Raw genomic sequence first — 20,681 nt, forward strand, 5'->3', positions numbered from 1 at the left:
CCCCATTCATTCCAATGGGCAGGGAATTTGGGGGAGCTAAATACAGCGCTCCTAACCCACCCCAAAGATTCCGCTTGCAGGACTTTTTGGAACATCCGCAATTTCCATCGCTAAAGCACCTGAAAACCACCCCAGTGTGAAAGGGGTCTTAAATGTAATGTATTGAGTATGATGCATAGCTAGTTTTTTCTCAGATAGGAAGTGGAACAATTGGAGCTACATTTGAAATAATACTGAACAAAAAAATACATTTTCTGAAATGCCATTATATAGCATCAAAGATAGTAGATAAGATATACAAATTTATCAAGTGGACAATAGCAGTTTAAAGAAATAATGATCCCACGCTGCCCCTTTAAAACTAGAAGTTAACACAGCAAACAGACAGTAGCTAGAAATTAATGGAATATATAGCGTAGCGCTAAATAGCAAAAGTCTGGAGACAGGTGAGTGTCCCAATAACAGTGTAATTAATGTGGTATGCAAATCCCTTGATTAAATAGTGTTTTAATGCAAATGTAAATATGATATCATCATATAGATGAAAATAAACACAAAAACATAAAGTCCATGTGAATTGATAATAAAAAAATATAAAGTCCTAATGTCGCATCGATGAGGCATAAGCCAAGTGTTTAAAACATCATGGTGACATCCAATCAGTGAATGAACATAAACAAATGTTGAAAGTGAAGGGAACCACCACGGATAAGATGAAGGCTTACCGAATGGTTTGAACTCAAGAGAACATATGTTCTATGAGTCAAACAACCTTCATCCCTTATGAAATAACTTCACATGGAGATCGTTATCCTAAGGATAGTTTGAGGATTCAGTCTAGCTATCAAGGACTTCCAGGTCTTCATCCAGTTTGTTGCCTGTCAGCACAAGTTTGTTTGACTCATAGAACATGTTCTCTTGAGTTCAAACCATTCGGTAAGCCTTCATCTTATCTGTGGTGGTTCCCCTCACTTTCAACATTTGTTTATGTTCATTCACCGTTTGGATGTTACCATATTGTTCCAGGCCTTCACCCAGTTTGTTGCCTGTCAGCTCAAGTTTGTTTGACTCATAGAACATATGTTCTCTTGAGTTCAAACCATTCGGTAAGCCTTCATCTTATCCGTGGTGGTTACCTTCACTTTCAACATTTGTTTATGTTCATTCACCGTTTGGATGTCACCATGATGTTTTGAAAAATTGGCTTATGTTTCTTCACGTCAATTCACATGGACTTTATGTTTTTGTATTTATTTTCATCTATTTTCATTTATATGATGATATCATATTTACATTTGCATTAGGACAATAGCAGTTTAGCAGATGAATTGTAAACTTTGAGTGGGAAAGAAAATACATAAAAGGAATTGTGTCTTAAAATATTGGGACTAGCACTATCGACCTCTTTAAAATGGATGTTGTTTGTTTGTCATGAAGACCTTCAGGCATTAACATTATCTGATCTGAAAATAGTGTGCTGCATACTTCTTCCAGTTCAGTGACTCAGGAATAAAGCCAAAGAAGTTCAGGCAACTTGCATTTTCATAAGGAGGCCAGCAATAGCAGCCCCCCCATATTTCTCTGATAATAGAAAAACTATTTATGGGAAGTACAACGTTTCTACCCAAATCAGTGGATAAAGATACAAATAATAATGTGTTACGGTACAGTCTTACTTTTCAAAAATAATTATATGAATGTGGGAAGAAGTTTTTTTTAACACACCATAAGCTAAAATAAAAACAAATTTGTATAATTAATCCTTCATAAAAAAATTATTCAAAAGAAATGTTATCACAATATCTTTATTATGCTAGAAATATATTTATCTGGAACTATATTTACCAACCAAAATAAAACAAAATTAAAAATAAACCTAATTACACCCGGGGTCACCCAGGATTTAAGAAAAAAAAAAAAGATATAAGTTGCGAAAAGGACAGCCAAATGCCTGGTACACGTGATCAGAAAATCGTATGAAAAAATAGGATTTTTCTTATACAGCTTACCTATAAAATCCATTTCTTGGGAATACATCATGGGACACAGAGCCTTAATTAATTAATGGGTTATGTAGTCACCACAGGTGATTGGACACTGGTTAACCCTATTGAAATTGAGTTCCTCCCTTATATAACCAAAGCAAAGCAATAAGTGTCCCACGTTTAACTCCGAAGAGGGGCGGGAGCTCTGTGTCCCATGATGTATTCCCAAGAAATGGATTTTACAGGTAAGCTGTATAAAAAAATCCTATTTTCTTGATCATACATCACGGGACACCGAGCCTTAATTACTTAATGGGATGTGCCATAGCAATGCTAAAATTGAGGGGAGGGAGACACAGATCAGAAAACATGACTGCCATCGGGACAGAGGATCTATACTGCTGCCTGCAGTACACTACGCCCAAAGGCGGCACCCTCTCACATCTACCTGGTAGAATTAAGTAAATGTAAGAACTGAAGACCAAGTAGCAGCCTTACAGATCTGAGCCATGGAGGCCTGGTGATGCACTGCCCATGAAGCACCAACTGCTCTAGTCAAGTGCGCCTTCACCTGAAAAGGAGGAATCTGCTTTTCTAAACCATAGGCCTGAATAATGACTTGTCAAATCCAACTTGCAATAGTAGATTTCAACGCTGCCTGGCCCTTTCTTGGGCCCTGTGGCAGAATAAACGGACAATCAGTCTTCCGTATGTGAGCCTGCTTGCAGATAAACTTTCACCGCTCTTACAATATCTAGAGAGTGCAGACTCTCTTCCCCCGCAGACTATGGGCCAGATTCACAAAGAGATACACATCTCCAGATACACCGTCGTATCTCTAACTTAGGCCCGTCATATCTATGCGACTGATTCATAGAATCAGTTACGCATAGATATGCCTAAGATCCGACAGGTGTAACTGTGTTACACCGTCGGATCTTAACTGCAATTTAAAAATGGCCACGGGGGCGTTCTCGCTGATTTACGTTGAGAAATATGTAAATCAGCGAGATACGCCAATTCACGAACGTACGCGGGCCCGACGCAGTGTTGTTACGATGTTTACGTATCGGTTTTCCCGGCGTATACTTACCCCTGCTTCTATGAGGCGCAGCCAATGTTAAGTATAGCCGTCGTTCCTGCGTCGATTTTTTTTTACGTCGTTTGCGTACGCCGATTCTCTAACCCGCTCGTCGCAAGTTACGATCACGCCGAAACCACTGACGTCCTAGCGACGTCAGTGGGAACAATGCATGCCGGGAAAAATCGCGGACGGCGCATGCGCATTTAAATTGACGCGGGGACGCGCCTGATTTAAATAGTACACTACCCCTAGCCGCGGAATTTGAATTCCGCCGGGGGATTTACGATCTGCCGCCGCAAGTTTGGAGGTAAGTGTTTTGTGAATTACCCACTTGCCTCTCAAACATGCGGCAGCGGATCTTTAATCACATAGATCACGCGGATCTAAAGATCCGCTGATCTATGTGAATCTAGCCCGATGTCTTGATTCAGATGAAATCCTGAAACCACCTTAGGTAAAAAAAGTCAGGTGAGGACGCAGCACCACCCTGTCATCATGAATAATCATACACGGTTCTTTACACGAAAGAGCCGCCAATTCCGATACCCTCCTGGCTGAGGATATGGCTATGAGAAAAAAACTGTTTATTTGTTAAAAGACTCAGAGAGGCATGGTGTAATGGTTCAAAGGGTAATTTCTGTAAAACAGACAATACCAAATTTCAATCCTATGGGCACACATGGGACTTAACTGGCGGATTCAGGCTTAGAGCTCCCTGAACAAAGGCCCAGACTAGGGAATGAGAGGCAAGCAGTTTTTGAAAGAATACCGACAAGGCCGAGATTTGGCCCTTGATAGTGCTCAAGGCCAACTTGATATTTAAGCCCAACTGAAGAAAGGCAAGAATCCTATTAATGGCATACTTCCTAGTATGCAACCTTATGGGTTCATTGAGAGCCCACGTTTTCTCAGAATGTGGGTCTCAACAGCCAAATCGTCAAATTTAGACTTTGTAAGGATGGAATATTGTCCCCTGCGATAGTAGGTCCGTGCATAGTGGGAGAACCCAAGGTCTTCCCACTGCCATCCTTACGATTTCTGCGTATAAGGGTCCCCTTGGCCAAGCCGCGGCACCAAAATCACTGGCTTTCCTTCCCTCTTGACTCTCTGAAAGAATCGTGGGAGAAGTGTCATGGCATCTGACCCTTGAGCACAGGGATCTCTTGTTCTTGACACAAAGTTGGACAGCTTGCGTTTAACCTGAAAGCCAACAGGTCCACATCTGGGATACCTAATTTCTGACATATGATCTGATATATGTCAGGGAGTAGAGATCATATTCCTGGACTCAGCCGCCGGCGGCTTAAAAAATCTGCCTGCCAATTTCCTACCCCTGGAATGAAGACTGCAGATAGGCGAGGAATCTGCCTAGGCCAGGATGTAATTCACCTCTCTTTGAGCATCCAGACTTCTGGTGCCTCCTTGGTGATTGATATAGGCCATGGCTGTAGCATTGTCGGACTGAATCCGAACAGGCCAACCCTGCAGTCTGTAAGACCAGACTTTGAGGGCCAGATGAATTGCCCGAATTTCCAGAATGTTGATGGGTAGGAGCTTTTCGGCTCCAGATCACTTCCCTGGGCAAATGCCTCTTCCAGAACTGCCCCCCCCCCCAGCCTAGAAGGGTGGCGTCTGTGATTACCAATTTCCAGGTAACGGGAGTAAAGGAATTTCCTTTTGACAGATTTTGGGGGAGCAACCACCAATTGAGGTTCTGGCGAACCTTTGGAGATAAGATCATAGGAAGGTCCAGGGCCTGAACATCTTTGTTCCAAGCGGACAGAATTCTGCCCTGTAACGGCCTTGACTGAAACTAACATCTTTCCCAATGATCTCATGCATAGACGGATGGAAGGCCTTTTCTTTGCCTTTATCACTCGGACCAAGTCTCCTATGGCTTTTTGCCTTTGGCTTGGAAGTAACACCTTGCTTTGGGAGGTGTCTATAATCATGCCCACATACTAGGTACTCTAAATATTCCACTGTGCTATGCACACTGTGGCCCAAGCGTGCAGCGGACTGATCTGTGATCAATAGATTGCTCAGATAGGCTGTTACTGCTATGCCCCATGCCCTTAGCCTCGCCAGGGTTGGGGCCAGTATTTTTGTAAACACTCGAGGTGCCGTAGCCAGCCCGAAAGGAAGGGTCACAAACTGGAAGTGGAGCTGATCCACCACAAACCTTAGAAATCTTTGGTGAGTAGGGGAATATTGGCACATGTAGATATGCATCTCTGCTGTCTATTGATGCCAGGAATTTCTCCTCCCTGAAGGGAGGAAACAACTGAACGGACAGACTCCATGTGAAAGGAGCGAATGTTCAGAAACCGATTCAGGGTTTTCAGATCTAGAATAGGTCAGACATCCCCGTTTGTTTCTGGAATCCTCTGGGGCTAACTCCGTGATTACCCCTTGGGACAACAGGCGTTCCAAGGCCAACAAAAAAGGCCTTCTTTTTTCTGGATTTTTTCAATTCTTGATCTCAGAAAACGGGGTGGCAGAAGCTCTCTGAATTCCAGCTTGTAGCCTGAGGACACTGTGGAGATGACCTACTTGTCCCGAACTTCGTCCCACCAAGACTTTGCAAATTGCAGCAGCCTTCCACTCAGTGGGGGCGTCCCTTCATAGGGAAGTCTTGGGGTTCTGCTTAGATTTTGAACCCCAAGTTCTTTTCTGCCCTTGGGCTTGGCTCTGGGCCTTTCCCCTAGTGTTAGACTGGGGAGGCCGTCGCCAGTGCCTGGAGAATGAGGTTCCAGGGGCTGGGCAAAGAGAACGCTTAAATGAAGGACGTTTACTTTTTTACCGGCAACAGAGTAGACTTGCCTCCGGTAATCTTTTGGATGTATTTATTCAAGTCATCCCCAAACAGGCGTCCTCCCTCAAAGGGGAACGCCGCCAAGTATCTTTTGCAAGAAATCTCGGCCTTCCAATGTTAAAAGGGACCTGCGAATGTGTACCTGCAGGAGATTCATGTGGGATGCTTGCTAAACAGAGTCCATAATCGCATCAATCGCAAAACACAAGGCCTTAGAAAGGTCCTCATAAACCTCAATCTCCTCTGTAGGGAGGAGGTTAATCATCTACTTCATTTATTCCTTGAGGAACTGACATACCAATTGCTGCAACTGCAGGTTGTACTACAGCACCAGCCATAGAGGAGGAGGCTTTCAATAGGGATTCCAGCTTTTTATGAGTTGGATCCTTCAAGCCCTGAGCATGGTCTATAGGACAGGTCAGGCTTTTGTTTGCACAAGAAATAGCTGCATTAAAGCAGGTACCCCCCATTTCTTAGTGAAACCTTCCTCCATAGGATAAAGGAGGGAAAAACTGCTTAGGAGGAGAAACAGTTTATCTGGGTGAACCCAGTCATCATACATCAGTTTATCCAGCAAGGGATGAACTGGAAAGGAGCATGCAGCCTGTGGTGATTTCCGAGATCCCAAAGAGAACACAGAGGACATAGAAGCTTTAATAGGAGGCAATTTATAAGTGGCATGCACCATCTCTGCATAATATTGCACCTGCATCTTTAGCGACTGAGAGGTAGCAGGAATCCTCTCATCCTCTAAGTCCTCAGACTGCAACTGGTCCTCATCTCCAGAGAGGGATTTTCACCTTCAAAATGCTCATCTGATGAGAGAGCCAGAGCAGATAAAGGGGATCTACCCTGTTTTCTGCTATCTTTCAAGGAGGTTGCGATTGTAGTAGAAATCCTTCCTTCTAAGCCACCCAAAGCAACTTTTAAGCGTCCAGGGACGTATACAGGAGCTGCCATAGGAGAAGCTGCAAAACCAGACAGGGACACATGATCATCCTGTGAGGCTGCTATCCTGGCTGACAGAGGGGGATGGTAAACTGCAGGCAAGCTCAGATTCCTTAGCCATAAGTGGGGATCTTCTGATGCCTCTTTACCAGCCCTTGTACCTCTTCTCGGGGACATAGTCCTTACTGTAAAGCACTATCCACAAAAAACTGTTGTGTTATAGTCTTACAATACACATATATTAGCTCACTGAACAACCTGATGCCGAGTAGGAGTCTTAGGTTTGCTCTGTGTCCATGCCGCTTACAGAAGGCTTCTGGCGTGCTGGGCTTTAAATCAGCCTTTTGGCTCCTGCGCACAGGAACGAGAAACCATGGGCCTCCCCCTCTCCATCTGCCCATTAGACACCATAAAGCGCACGTGCCACTGTCATGATGGCACCCAGGGTGAAGAGGAGAAGGGGGAGAGATTACTGGGGGCATCATAGGGGGACCCCTGTATGCGTTTTGTGGCAGAGCCTGCAGCGGAAGAGGAGGCGAGTGGTGTTTTTATTTGACCGACTTCACTGAGCTTGTTCCTGGATGGCTATGTAAGAATAGACCAGGTATGCACTTACTTACTCGGGTGGTGAAAACCAGGAAAGACATCCTACTCACAGAAGATAAATATAAAATAAATGATCCTCTTCTTACCTTATCCACGCCGCAGGAAAAGCTACTAATAAGTAGTTCCAGCTTTCACCCATCACGCTGGGCAAGTTGTGCCAACCTTCAGGCTTATCAAGGGTTCCATTAGAGAAACCTCAAACCTGGACCTGTAGAAGACTCTGCCAGAAAATTTTCGTGCCACAGTTGCATTAGTACACCAAAGTCTAGATCCCAGAGCCCAGACCTCCGCAGAGAGACATTACAGGCAAACCTTGTTTCTTCCTTACATGAATCCCGGGTTACACCCTTGAGGCTTTTAAAAATTGGGGCCCGAAGTATGGATACGGTTATAGTTCCTAGGCATCCGCAGACAGACCATCAAAAGAGCACTTTCTTCTTAGCACATGTTGAACGTGACCAACCTCCTTAAACACTGGTGAAAAAACTGACCCACTCTCCATTTGGGAGGAGTTATATAGGCAAGGAACTCAATTCTAATTGGGTTAACCAGTGTCCAATCACCTGTGGTGACTACATAACCCATTAAGTAATTAACGCTCTGTGTCCTGTGATGTATGATCAAGAAATACAGATTTCGGAGCTATCGTACGATAATCTGATCGTTAGTACGTTCGAGAACCACTCATGACAGTTAATAGCTGCTGACATTTAATAGACACACTCGCCTGTCCCAGAATCCAGCAATGTGCTCACCCGAGCCATCGCTTGTCTTCCTCTTCTCTCGTTGGTGCTGGCATTTCAACTGTGATAGCTTGCGGCTTCAGAGCCAGGTGCACACTGCGCATGCGCAAGTCACGGTGCGTGTCCTAAATGGTCCGGCAGTCATCTGGGGCCTGTGATGTGTCCCAGATTACTGCAGTGAGGGAGGGGGAGAGAAGAACTTCTGATCAGATCACCTAGGCAATTTGAGTGAAAGTGGGAGCCGATAACTGTCAAAACGAGGTACTCCCTCCCACCGAAAAAAATGTGTACTTAAAGTGGAACTTCCCTTTTGGGTGTCACAGGCATTAAAAAAACTACAGGAGGACAGGAATCAAATTGTTTAACAGGAAAATATCCACTTTGTTGTTTTCCTGACTTCTATGTTTTTATGTTTCTAGATCATTTCAATACATATTTCCATTAAAGGGAAAATTTGATTTTTGGTAAATGTTATGTTTATTTTTAAAATTGGCATATTTATCATCACCTATAAGCTTATGTCCTGTATAACATAACATCATATGTTTTGGTATATTTTTCCTTATATCTATAACCTTTTATAATGCAAATAAATATTTAACTCAGAATGATTTCATGACCTTTTGCTTGCAGAGCATAATGCACTTCTTAATTTAGAAGCCTAGCACCATATTCTTACTTGTTCCATATAGGTCCATACCTGCTGCCTTCTGGCCACAATTTTTCCTTTACCTGATGAAAAAGAAATAATACTATAATCTATAACAATTACTTCCCAGCTTCCCAGGTGGACGCTAATGTGAATATTAGCTGATCTCAAAAAGCTGATCTCAATACAAGCAGCTAAAAACACATAACAAAAATATAAGGCAGCAGGTTTACCTGCCAAAGGCTTTGTGTTTGTTTCCATCCCATCCTGAGATCCTGCTGAACAGATCACCCAGGTGGATGACACTACATACAGTTAGGCCTGGGTTCACATATGTGCGGCCACGGGTTTGTGCCTTGAGTCCGGTGCATGTCTGTTCACCAGTTCAGGTGCGATTCAGGTCTGAATTTTTGCCTGAATTCGCACCTGAATCTGACCCAAACACGCACAGGACCCTTTTTCAATCCAGACCACACACGCCCTGGACATGTGTGAACCAGCTCCATTGAGAGCTGGTCACACTCCCATGTCATATGAAATGGATGCGAGGAAACCCTCATCCAATTTGCTTATGTGTGAACCTGGCCTTTAGCAATATAGCAGTGTTATCTTTACTCCTACCTTGCTGACAATGCAGCAGCGGAGTGATAATTCCTTTGCTCACTCTATTTTCTCCTTCTTTCAGCATGTTTTTTTGTCAATACATTTTCATGCAGCTCACGTGCTTTGCTTCCTCTCCCGGCCTGAATGCTGCTAAACAGCTTTATTCAAACACCCATAAATGTTGTTTATGCCCACCATATGTCAAGATCAGTGGAAGGCATGTGCTGTCCTTCCCTATCCCCACCACTGACAGTTCTAAAATGTGGGGAAGGATGGGTGGCCACATACAATTTAATTTTTTTTTCAATTCTTCCACATGTGTATAACTGTTGGAAGCGTCAAAACCATGTGTGTGTTTTTGTCATGAAATGGATTGAAGTCTCCTAAAATGTTACCTCTGTAGATGTAGATCATTATTTTATGGTCAGTGCTGAATTCATAATTCATCGGTGCAAAGTCCAAATTTCTTGCTAATGTCAGAACTCTGACTTGTGTACAGCACCAGTGATTGAGATGTAGAGAAGTAAGGCTTTTGTCATACAAGGCAAGTGGGCAGCATAGTGGCTAAGTGGTTAGCACTTCTGCCTAGCAGCATAAAGTCATTGGTTCAAATGCCAAACATTACCTGCACAAAGTTTGCATGTTGCTCCTGTTTACTCCAAAGACATGCCGGTAGGAATTGCCCCTAGTATGTGAGTTAGGGACCATAAATTATCATCTACCTGAGGGCAGGGACTGATGTGAACGTATGATTTATGTGTAAATGAACAGTGTTAAGTAAGTATTTGTAAAATAAATTTGACCTAACAGAGGTAATATTTTATTTTTGCCTTATTTCAGGAGGCTCACAAAATCCACCCTTCTGCTTATACCATTGTTTGGAGTCCACTACATGGTATTCACTGTTTTCCAGATGCCCAGTTTCAGTGAATGTCAGATATATTTCGAGCTTTGTGTTGGGTCATTTCAGGTAAAAGATACATCTGTACATGCAATGATCTTGTGATCACGACCGTTTTTCATGGTGAGAAAACCTCAATTTTTAAATTGGTCATTAAAAATGATCGTGTGTAGGCTCCAGAGTATTTTTCCTCAACATAAAAAATGGGCATTAAAAAATTTTCTCTTCGTTTTTTACATCGTGAAAAACGATCGTCTGTAGGCTTTAACGACGGGAAAAAAACACGCATGCTCAGAAGCAAGTTATGAGACGGGAGCACTCGTTCTGGTAAAACTAGCGTTTGTAATGGAAATAGCACATTCGTCACGCTGTAACAGACTGAAAAGCATGAAGACTGAAAAGCACGAATCGTCTCTCACCAAACTTTTACTAACACTAAATTAGCAAAAGCAGCCCAAAGGGTGGCGCCACTCGAATGGAACTTCCCCTTTATAGTGCCGTCGTACGTGTTGTACGTCACCGCGCTTTGCTCCAGCATTTTTTTTATACGATCGTGTGTATGCAAGGCAGGCTTGACAAGAATCACGTCGAGAAAAACGTTGTTTTTTCTAGGACATGAAAAACGGTTGTGTGTATGCGGCATCAGGGCCAATTCACATCAGTGCATTGATCTGTGTTTTAGCACAGCTGTAAAACTCAGATCATCGGAAGGACATCTGAAAAACAATCATTTCCAATGTGTCCTATTCACACCATAACGCTGCACATGCATGTCAACGGATGTCAAAATGTATGTCAATGAATATCAAAATGTATGTCAACGGACATGAGCGCATGTTAAAACGCAACAAAAATGGATGGAAATCTACATGCATTTTCCATCTATTTTAGTGAAATTCAATGTGAATTGGCCTGTAATAGTAAGGTAAATGGCCATGTGTGAAGCGCATAACCCATCCTGACCAATCAGTAAACTTTTTAAACTGATCTGACTTCAATTAGCTGAAATCTAATTGGTTGCTGTGGGTTATTTAATTTTGTTCATCATTGCTCTTTGCATTTTTTTTACCAAACAAGCTATAATCATGTGTTATTTTGTTACAGGGACTGGTTGTGGCCATTCTGTACTGCTTTTTAAACACAGAAGTAAGTAATTTGCATACTTTTGGTATTCTCTCTCTCTCTCTCGCTCTCTCCCTCTCTCCAACTCTCTCTTTCTCTCTCTTATATATATATATATATATATATATATATATATATATACACACACACACACAGTATCAGACAAAAGTGAGTACACCCCTCACATTTTTGTAAATATTTTATTATATCTTTCCATGTGACAACACTGAAGAAATGACACTTTGCTACAATGTAAAGTAGTGAGTGTACAGCTTGTATAACAGTGTGAATTTGTTGTCCCCTCAAAATAATTTAACACTCAGCCATTAATGTCTAAACTGCTGGCAATAAAAGTGAGTACGCAACTAAGTGAAAATGTCCAAATTGGGCTCAAAGTGTCAATATTTTGTTTGGCCACCATTTTTTTCCAGCACTGCCTTAACCCTCTTGGGCATGGAGTTTACCAGAGCTTCACAGGTTGCCACTGGAGTCCTCTTACACTCCTTCATGACGACATCACGGAGCTGGTGAATGTTAGAGACCTTGTGCTCCTCCACCTTCCATTTGAGGATGCCCCACAGATGCTCAATGGGGTTTAGGTCTGGAGACATGCTTGGCCAGTCCATCACCTTTACCCTCAGTTTCATTAGCAAGGCAGTGGTTGTCTTGGAGGTGTGTTTGGGGTTATTATGTTGGAATACTGCCCTGCGGCCCTGTCTCTGAAAGGAGGGCATTATGCTCTGCTTCAGTATGTCACAGTACATGTTGGCATTCATAGTTCCCTCAATGAACTGTAGTTTCCCAGTGCCGGCAGCACTCATGCAGCCCCAGACCATGACACTCCCACCACCATGCTTGACTGTAAGACACACTTGTCTTTGTACTCCTCACCTGGTTGTCACCTCACACGCTTGATACCATCTGAACCAAATAAGTTTATCTTGGTCTCATCAGACCGCAGGACATGGTTCCAGTAACCCATGTCCTTATGCCGCGTACACGCAACCGTTTTTCATGACGAGAGAGTGCAATTTTTTAAATTGGACATTAAAAATGATCGTGTGTAGGCTCCAGAGCATTTTTCTCGACGAGAAAAATGGGCATTAAAAATTTAGAACCTGCTCTTTTTTTTTGCGTTGTTTTTCACGTCGTCCTTTTTTTTTCATCGTGAAAATTGTTTGTGTGTAGGCTTTAACGACTGGGAAAAAAACATGCATGCTCAGAAGCAAGTTATGAGAAGGTAAATTTGCATAATCAGCCAAAAGGATGGTGCCATTCGAATGGAACTTCCCCTTTATAGTGCCGTCATACATGTTGTACATCACCGCACTTTGCTCAAGCATATTTTTTCACAATCGTGTGTATGCAAGGCAGGCTTGACAAGAATCACGTCGAGAAAAACTTAGTTTTTTTCCATGACATGAAAAAACAGTCGTGTGTACGCGGCATTAGTCTTCTTGTCTTTAGCAAACTGTTTGCGGGCTTGCTTGTGCATCATCTTTATAAGAGGCTACCTTCTGAGACGACAGCCATGCAGACCACTTTGATGCAGAGTGTGGTGTATGGTCTGAGCACTGACAGGCTGACCCCCCCCCCCACCCCTTCACCCTCAGCAGCAATGCTGGCAGCACTTATACATCTATTTCCCAAAGACAACCTCTGGATATGACGCTGAGCACGTGCACACAACTTCTTTGGCCAACCATGTCGAGGCCAGTTCTGAGTTGAAACTGTCCTGTTAAACAGCTGTATGGTCTTCGCCAACATGCTGCAGCTCAGTTTCAGGGTATTGGCAATCTTCTTATAGCCTAGACCATCTTTATGTAGAGCAACAATTCTTTTTTTCAGATCCCCAGAGAGTTCTTTGCCATGAGGTGCCATGTTGAACTTCCAGTGACCAGTTCGAGAGAGTGAGAGCGATAACACCAAATTTAACACACCTGCTCCCCATTCACACCCGAGGCCTTTGAAACACGAATGAGTCGCATGATACCGGGGAGGGAAAATGGCTAATTGGGCCCAATTTGGACATTTTCACTTAGGTGTATACTCACATTTGTTGTCAGTGGTTTAGACATTAATGGCTGTGTGTTAAGTTATCTTGAGGGGACAGAAAATGTACACTGTTATACAAGCTGTTCACTCACTGTACATAGAGATGAAACAAATCCTCCTACAGAAATTATCCCTGTTAGTCTACCGCCCTCTCTTTTCTACAGCCTTCTAAAGCACATGTTTTACACAGCGTTTCTGAGTTCTGACATCACACACTGCACAGCATAGAACAGAGAGCAAAGTGTAATTGGAGACCTGAGTGGAGGGAATGGACACACCTCCCTCTACACAGACAAATTAGGAAACATGCATTGCTGAGGCTATCAATTACCTGCTCATACCTCCCAACTTTTTGAGATGGGAATGAGGGACACCTATCTGCAAAAGTATGCAGGCATAGGACACACACCCTGCCACGCCTCCTTAAAGGAGAACTTCACAAAAAAACAAGATTAGTTAAACCCACAAGTGCTTTTTTACCACTACTATTCCTTTATATTGGCTTTTGGAATTTACAAATGCAGCCATTTAATAATCAGATGAAAGGTTTAGTACTGGAAAACACCTTTTGATAGATAAAAAGTGCATTTTATATACAGACCAAAATGAGGGACAAATGAGGAGGAAGGAGGGACAGATGGACATTACTCCAAATCAGGGACAGTCCCTCAAAATCAGGGACAGTTGGGAGCTATGCCTGCTGTGTGCTGGGAAATGGGGGGGAAAGTCCCTCGGGATCCTGTGGTGTCTGCATAACCTGCCAGAAGTGACTTATAGTAGATAGCAGAGGAAAGAGAAAGCAGATAGGAACCATACTAGGTACTTTGGATTGAGGCTAGCACGCACTGCAAAAGGATATGATGGTTTCATGTTTTATTTCAGAGGTTTACAACTGTTGGAAAAGAACAACAGCATGTAATGTAAAGTTGTTAATAAACTGACAATACTGTATGCATTATACCTATCTATGCAGCAGGTGGCGCTGTAGTATTATAGTGTATAGTTAATGTTTTCTATGATATAACAGGATGGATTGTCTATCTTAGTGCATGTACTTGTATATTCCTGCTTCCTGTTCATGTTTCTCCATGCTGTAAGACATGTAATACATTTCTCCATGAAAGTACAGCTGTATTACTGCATCCAAGAAGCTTCCAGTGCTTATTGCAATACTCTGCACAATAACAACCACTTTAAATTATTTTAGTTCAGTGTTTACTACTTTCACATTGCTGTATTTCTGCTCAAATGATTGGCTAAAAGTTTTCCTTGTATAACTACAATAGCACTGATGAAATAATTATAGCATGCAGACTCTCCCTCCTAGCAATTAGAAGGTGGCTGGTCAATTATAACACAATAGCAGATAACTGCTGAAATTTGTCTCAGCAAAAGTCCAGCTTTACTTTAGGACATGGGTGCTCAACCTGTGGCCCTCCAGCTGTTGCAAAACTACAATTCCCATCATGCCTCTGACTTTGGGAGTCATGCTTGTAACTGTCAGCGGCTTGGAATGCCTCATGGAACTTGTAGTTCCGCAACAGCTGGAGGGCCACAGGTTGAGCACCCATGCTTTAGGACATCATTGGCCCAAAGGCACTAATAGGATTGGTGTTTCAATGTTTATAAACTACAGGAACTTTTGTGTGGAGGAGAAAATACTGTGTACTATATGTAGAGTGTATGGGCTGTTGTTTCAAGGTAGTGTTTAAAGCGGAACTCTCAGAGGAAACAACATTCTATAGAAAGGTACACACACCTCTCCAACCTTTCCTCTGTTCCAGTGCCCCAACCTCTTTAAGACTTGCGGTATGTCTATATCCATTACCACATGCCATGGTTCCTTGCCGAATGGAAAAGTCTTACAGAGGCTGTAGGGCTGAAACAGAAGGAAGGCAGAAGACATGGGCCAACAAAGAGGTCAGCATAGCTTTTCTTTTACAGTTGCAGGTGATTTTTTTTCTGGCTTGGTTGCTTTAGTGTTATACAAATTAAAGTTTTATGGTATTATTATTTATATTGTCTTTGATTTTTTAATGTGAAATAGATGTCTTCTTTAAAATGAACTAGTACCTAAATATGAACATAAAGTGGGTTGGATAAATAAAGAGTTATACTGTATATAGGTTGAAATGCCTACATTTCCCAGAGAAAATACTGCTATGGGCTGTCTCCAATGTTGGACACATCTGTGAGGACCTCTCACTTGATCTCTGCTAAAAGGTGTCTGTTATGGACCCCCCTCAATTTTAGCAGAGATTGCATGGCCAAGAGCTAAGGCACAGGACTGCCGATAAGGGGTCTTACAGATCCTCCTGTAGGAGGCCTGGACAGCAGGGGGATTGGTGCAGCGAGGTGAGGGAACAATTGTAGAATGGTGTCCTGTGCGGCTCTCTGCAGCAGCTGAAAGCTGGTTTCTCCCTTCACCCCCATGCCAGCTTTCAGCTGTTGGAGGGAGAGACACAGGACATCATTCTGTAATTGTTCCCCTCCCCACCGCACTGATTCCACCTCCTGTGTTGCCCACATCAGATTCTCCCCTGTGTGCCTGCCAAGCCCCCCCCCCCCTTGTCCCCCCACAGTGCCACCGGCTCCCCTCTGCTAATTGGCTGTTGTAGGTACACAGGCGGATGGTGAGTGGGGGAAGGGGGCCGGTAATTATGTTATTTACCGGACCCTTCCTTTTCTGCATTGGACACAGTAAGCAATAGGTACCAATTGCTCATGTGTCCATTCATGCTATGTGAGCATAGTAAACTGTTTTTACTATACTTCAGTTTATGAATAGAAGCCTCTGTCTCGGTCTCCTATCCATTCATCTTCAGTGCAGCCCGGGCTACACAAAGAAAGGAATTGAAGAAATCTGTGTCCTCAATTCCTTTCTCTGTCTCAAAGGTGAGATGTCAGGGTTCCGTTTAGATAAAAATCTGTAAAAAATAATAAAAAAAAAAACTGTAAAAAAAAAAATTTGAACCATTGGAAAAATGTATTTATTAATTAAGAGCTCATTCGCAGGTTCTGTGGCCCATACAGTGTAAATGAGCAACTTGTTTGTGCGGCCGGAGCCATCTGTTACTCTATGAGGACACAGCGGCTGCATGAACACAGCCACAGGTCCTAATTTGATAAGGGTGCAGGTGTGGGTGAGTTACCACGAATGCACACTATCTGTGTTTGAGGCCGTACACCTGCACCCACACACCTGTCAAATTATGACCTGCTGCTGTGTCCGTACAGCTGCTGAGTAGGGATGAGCCGAACATACCCGTGTTCGGTTCGCACCAGAACGTTCGAACAGACCGCGAGTTCGCGCAAACATTTAGAACCCCATTGAAGTCTATGGGACTCGAACGTTCGAATTCAAAAACGCTCATTTTAAAGACCAATATTCAATTTAATGTTGGAAAATTTGTCCTTAGGCACAACACAACACTGCAAAATTGCACTTGCAGTAAATGCGCTTACGTGCGATTAAAGAGAAAAATTGCACTTGCAGTAAATGCGCTTACATGCGATTAAAGAGCAAAATTGCACTTGCAGTAAATGCGCTTACGTGCTATTAAAGAGCAAACTTGCACTTACACAAAATGCGCTTAGTTGCAAAAAAACAGGACACGTGCAGTAACACCCAGTACGTTTAGGTGTAAACTACACAGCACACAGGCAGGCAATACAACACGTTAGAGCACTGCAGCTATGCACAATCTCCTGCCTGACAAATACTAAGAGCAGATCTAGCTAAGCTATACAGTGTATAAATATATGTACAACTCCTAGGGATGTATATATATTCTCTACACACTGTATTTCAAGCTAAACTGACTATCCTGCTCTATCTATCTATCTAAAAAGATAATCTCTCTGTCTCTCTAACTGCTCTGTAGAACACACTACACGAGGCCGCCTGGAAGTCGGCCTTTTATAGTGTGGGGTGTGTGCTAAAGCCATGAGCCATAATTGGCCAAAGCAACCCAGGCTTTGGCCAATTATGGCTCTTCGTTTTCTGCGCGCTGTGATTGGCCAAGCATGCGGGACATACAGCATGCTTGGCCAATCATCAGCGCTCAACGCCGCAGTGAATTATGGGCCGTTTTGCGTCACTCGAATTTGGCGCGAACGACTCGTTTTGTTCGAATTTCGACGAACGATCAAACGACCGATGTTCGAGTCGAACATACGTTCGTATCGAACGCGAAGCTCATCCCTACTGCTGAGGCGCCCTATAGCGTAACATAGGCAGCCTGCACACAGCAATAGCAGAATTTAAAAAGAGAAAATGCTGATTCACACTATACAGGCCACAGCACCTATGCAAACGAACCCTAAGACATCATTTACACACACACCTTTATTAATTAACTCAATACAGTTTTATATTTTAGATTTTGCAAGTTGTTATGTTTGCATCCGCTAATAATGATTTTCATGTATGTTTTGTGAAAATATTGTTTTAATATTTTTGAGGGGGGGGGGGGGGTTGTTGTACCTTTCAGGTAGGCTGTATGGGGTCTCATAATTTCTAACAGCAGCCCTGCTAAGGCATGTCAGACATGTGGTCAGCACTGGATTAAACCTAGGGCAGCATTTTAGCAAGTCTTTTAGTCCTTCTATTATTTTTTGTTCACTCCAGCTGTACTGTTAACATAAGTTTATGATAACATTAGAGTATAGATCTTTTTTTTTAAATAAGGGGTCTCTGGTCCTCTTACCACTTTATACTAATTACATTTTTATTTCTTTTTTAAAACTTTTTTACGTGTTACCTCTAAAAAACAAAATGTGTTTGTACAACAACCAATGCAGAAGTGGTGGGAAATTAATAAAACAATTCTGATTATTATTGATGGACTAAAATATCAAGTGTTTGTTCACCTTTTAGGTCCAAGGAGAGCTAAAGAGAAAATGGGGGAGTTTTTATCTGAACCAGTACCTAAGCCGAGACTATCGTCTGCACAGCCTATCAATTTCACGGAATGGCTCAGAGTGTGTTCCACAATTTCACCGAAACTCAAGAGCACCATCCATCATGCAAACTGAAACTTCCATCATATAATTAGTATATCTACGAAATGAAATATTCCAGCGTAAGGACTGCTGAAAATTCTGCGCAGCTAAATTTGGTAACAGTGAAAAAGAACTATACCTTTAAGTGTTTTATTTCAAATCTGATGACCAACAAATTTTTCTATGAACTTTGGGACTTAATGTTGCACTTATCACTCTATCAGCTATTTCGATCATGCAATTCTTATCATGTAATTTATTATGTTTGTGTATTACTTTTATGTTTTGTGGAACATATTATGTTGAGTATTAAACTGTATAGTTTATTTGTATGGACTCAATGTAGGCTGGCAGATAATTATGCATTATGTATATTTGGGTGCCATTTATCTAGTGTTAGAAATTATCTCTGGCTTAATAATTCCTTCAACTATTATGGTCTTTTTTACTTTGTCAAATACACAGGTGTTTTAACTGGTTTTGCATGTCTAAAGGGGTTTGTAGATATTTCATTCCAAACTGCTGCTGTCATAATTTTCCAAAACTAAGGACATGTTGATGTACAGTACGTGGAGCTAAAGAGATTAACAAATCACAGTATCAGAAATGTGCCATAGCAAATCATGCGAACAATCATCAGATTTTCCTCGTTGTTTCACAGCAAACCGTAACCGACGAAGGCAAATTTGTACGAAAATTCAAGGCATGTTTTTGTTGTTTATTGTTTCTGATCATGCGCAGTCTTTCATTTAAGATTTTTCTCATACAAAAATCGTACGAAAACGGTATACATTGAATGAAAATCATTCATTCTGTTCATTCTGTTTGTCCCTTCGAAAAATTTTATTCAGAAGATCGGAATCTGCTGTAGAAAGTTGTGTACACATTAAAAATCGTACAAAAGTTCCTCGGACGAAAATGTTCGCCCAATTTTCTTACAGTGTGTACGAGTCTTTACCACTTCAGCCCCGGAAGATTTGACTGCAATTAACGGGCCATTTTTTTTTTATTCGGCACTGCAGCGCTTTAACTGACAATTGCTTGGCTGTGCGACGTTGCACACAAACAAAATTGACGTCCTTTTTTTCCCACAAATAGAGCTTTCTTTTGGTGGTATTTGATCATCTCTGCTGGTTTTCTTTTTTGCGCTATAAACTAAAAAAAGGGGGACAATTTTTGAAAAAAAAGCAATATTTTTTACTTTTTGCTATAATAAATATCCCCCAAAAATATATATATAAAAAAATGTTTTCCTCAGTTTAGGCCGATATGTACTCTTCTACATATTTTTGATGAAAAACGGAAAATTGTATCATACTTACCAGTAATTTTCCTTTCCTGGTGCCTATCCATGGCAGCATACTTGTGATAGAGCTCCGCCTCGACTCCTCCTTCAGGGCTAGTGAATAGAATAAATTAAAGGGCATAGCCCCTCCCCCAACATTCTCTGTAATATAGAATACCGAGGGTGGGAGCGTATGCTGCCATGGATAGGCACCAGGAAAGGAAAATTACTGGTAAGTATGATACAATTTTCCGTTTTCCTGGTGCCTCCATGGCAGCATACTTGTGATAAATAACTAGCTGATATGGGTGGGATAATGCTTAACAATAAACGTTTAATTAGAAGAAGACATAGCAGCCTGAACTGCCCTTCTTCCAAACTCAACAGTCGTGAGAGCTCCTGGAGCAATATGGTAGTGTCTGAGGAACGTATGGTGAGAAGACCAGGTGGCGGCCCTGCACACCGTCTTCAACAAAACATTAGCCCTTGCTGCCCAGGAAGCCGAGACTGCCCTTGTAGAATGAGCATTTACTCAGGATGAAGAAGATTCTTTACCCTGTAGGCCTTCTGGATTAACTTTACAACCCAAGATGCCAGAGTTCTGATGGAAGCTTCTTTGCCCCTGTATTTACTGAACAGTACAATGAAAAGTCTCTCAGAGTTTTTGAAGGGGTCGTGGCTGTTAGGTAGGCCCTGAGCACTCTGGATACATCCAGCTCACGACAAGACTCTGAACCTGTGTCTGTAAACACTGCTAGTGGTGGCTTGGAGTAGCGACCTTAGGTGTGAACCCTCGAAGGGGCGAAGTTCCACCCTGTTCGGGAAGAAAGAGATGTGGCCGTCACCCATCCCTAAGGTGTGAAGTTCCGAGATCCTTCTGC

The 20,681-nt window shown here is 42.4% G+C and overlaps 1 protein-coding gene across 1 annotated transcript in view; it reads left to right on the forward strand.

The window, feature by feature from the left end:
* Positions 1–19,328, forward strand: part of VIPR2 (vasoactive intestinal peptide receptor 2) — a 141,017-nt gene extending 121,689 nt beyond the window's left edge. The window contains exons 11-13 of the mRNA XM_040352690.1: positions 10,274–10,403; positions 11,439–11,480; positions 18,391–19,328. Coding sequence (XP_040208624.1) covers positions 10,274–10,403; positions 11,439–11,480; positions 18,391–18,564 — 346 coding nt within the window. The 3' untranslated portion in view covers positions 18,565–19,328. The remainder of the gene's footprint in view (positions 1–10,273; positions 10,404–11,438; positions 11,481–18,390) is intronic.
* Positions 19,329–20,681: the final 1,353 nt, after the last annotated feature.

The sequence above is a fragment of the Rana temporaria genome, chromosome 5 (genome assembly GCF_905171775.1).
Source record: "Rana temporaria chromosome 5, aRanTem1.1, whole genome shotgun sequence".
Lineage (NCBI taxonomy): Eukaryota > Metazoa > Chordata > Amphibia > Anura > Ranidae > Rana > Rana temporaria.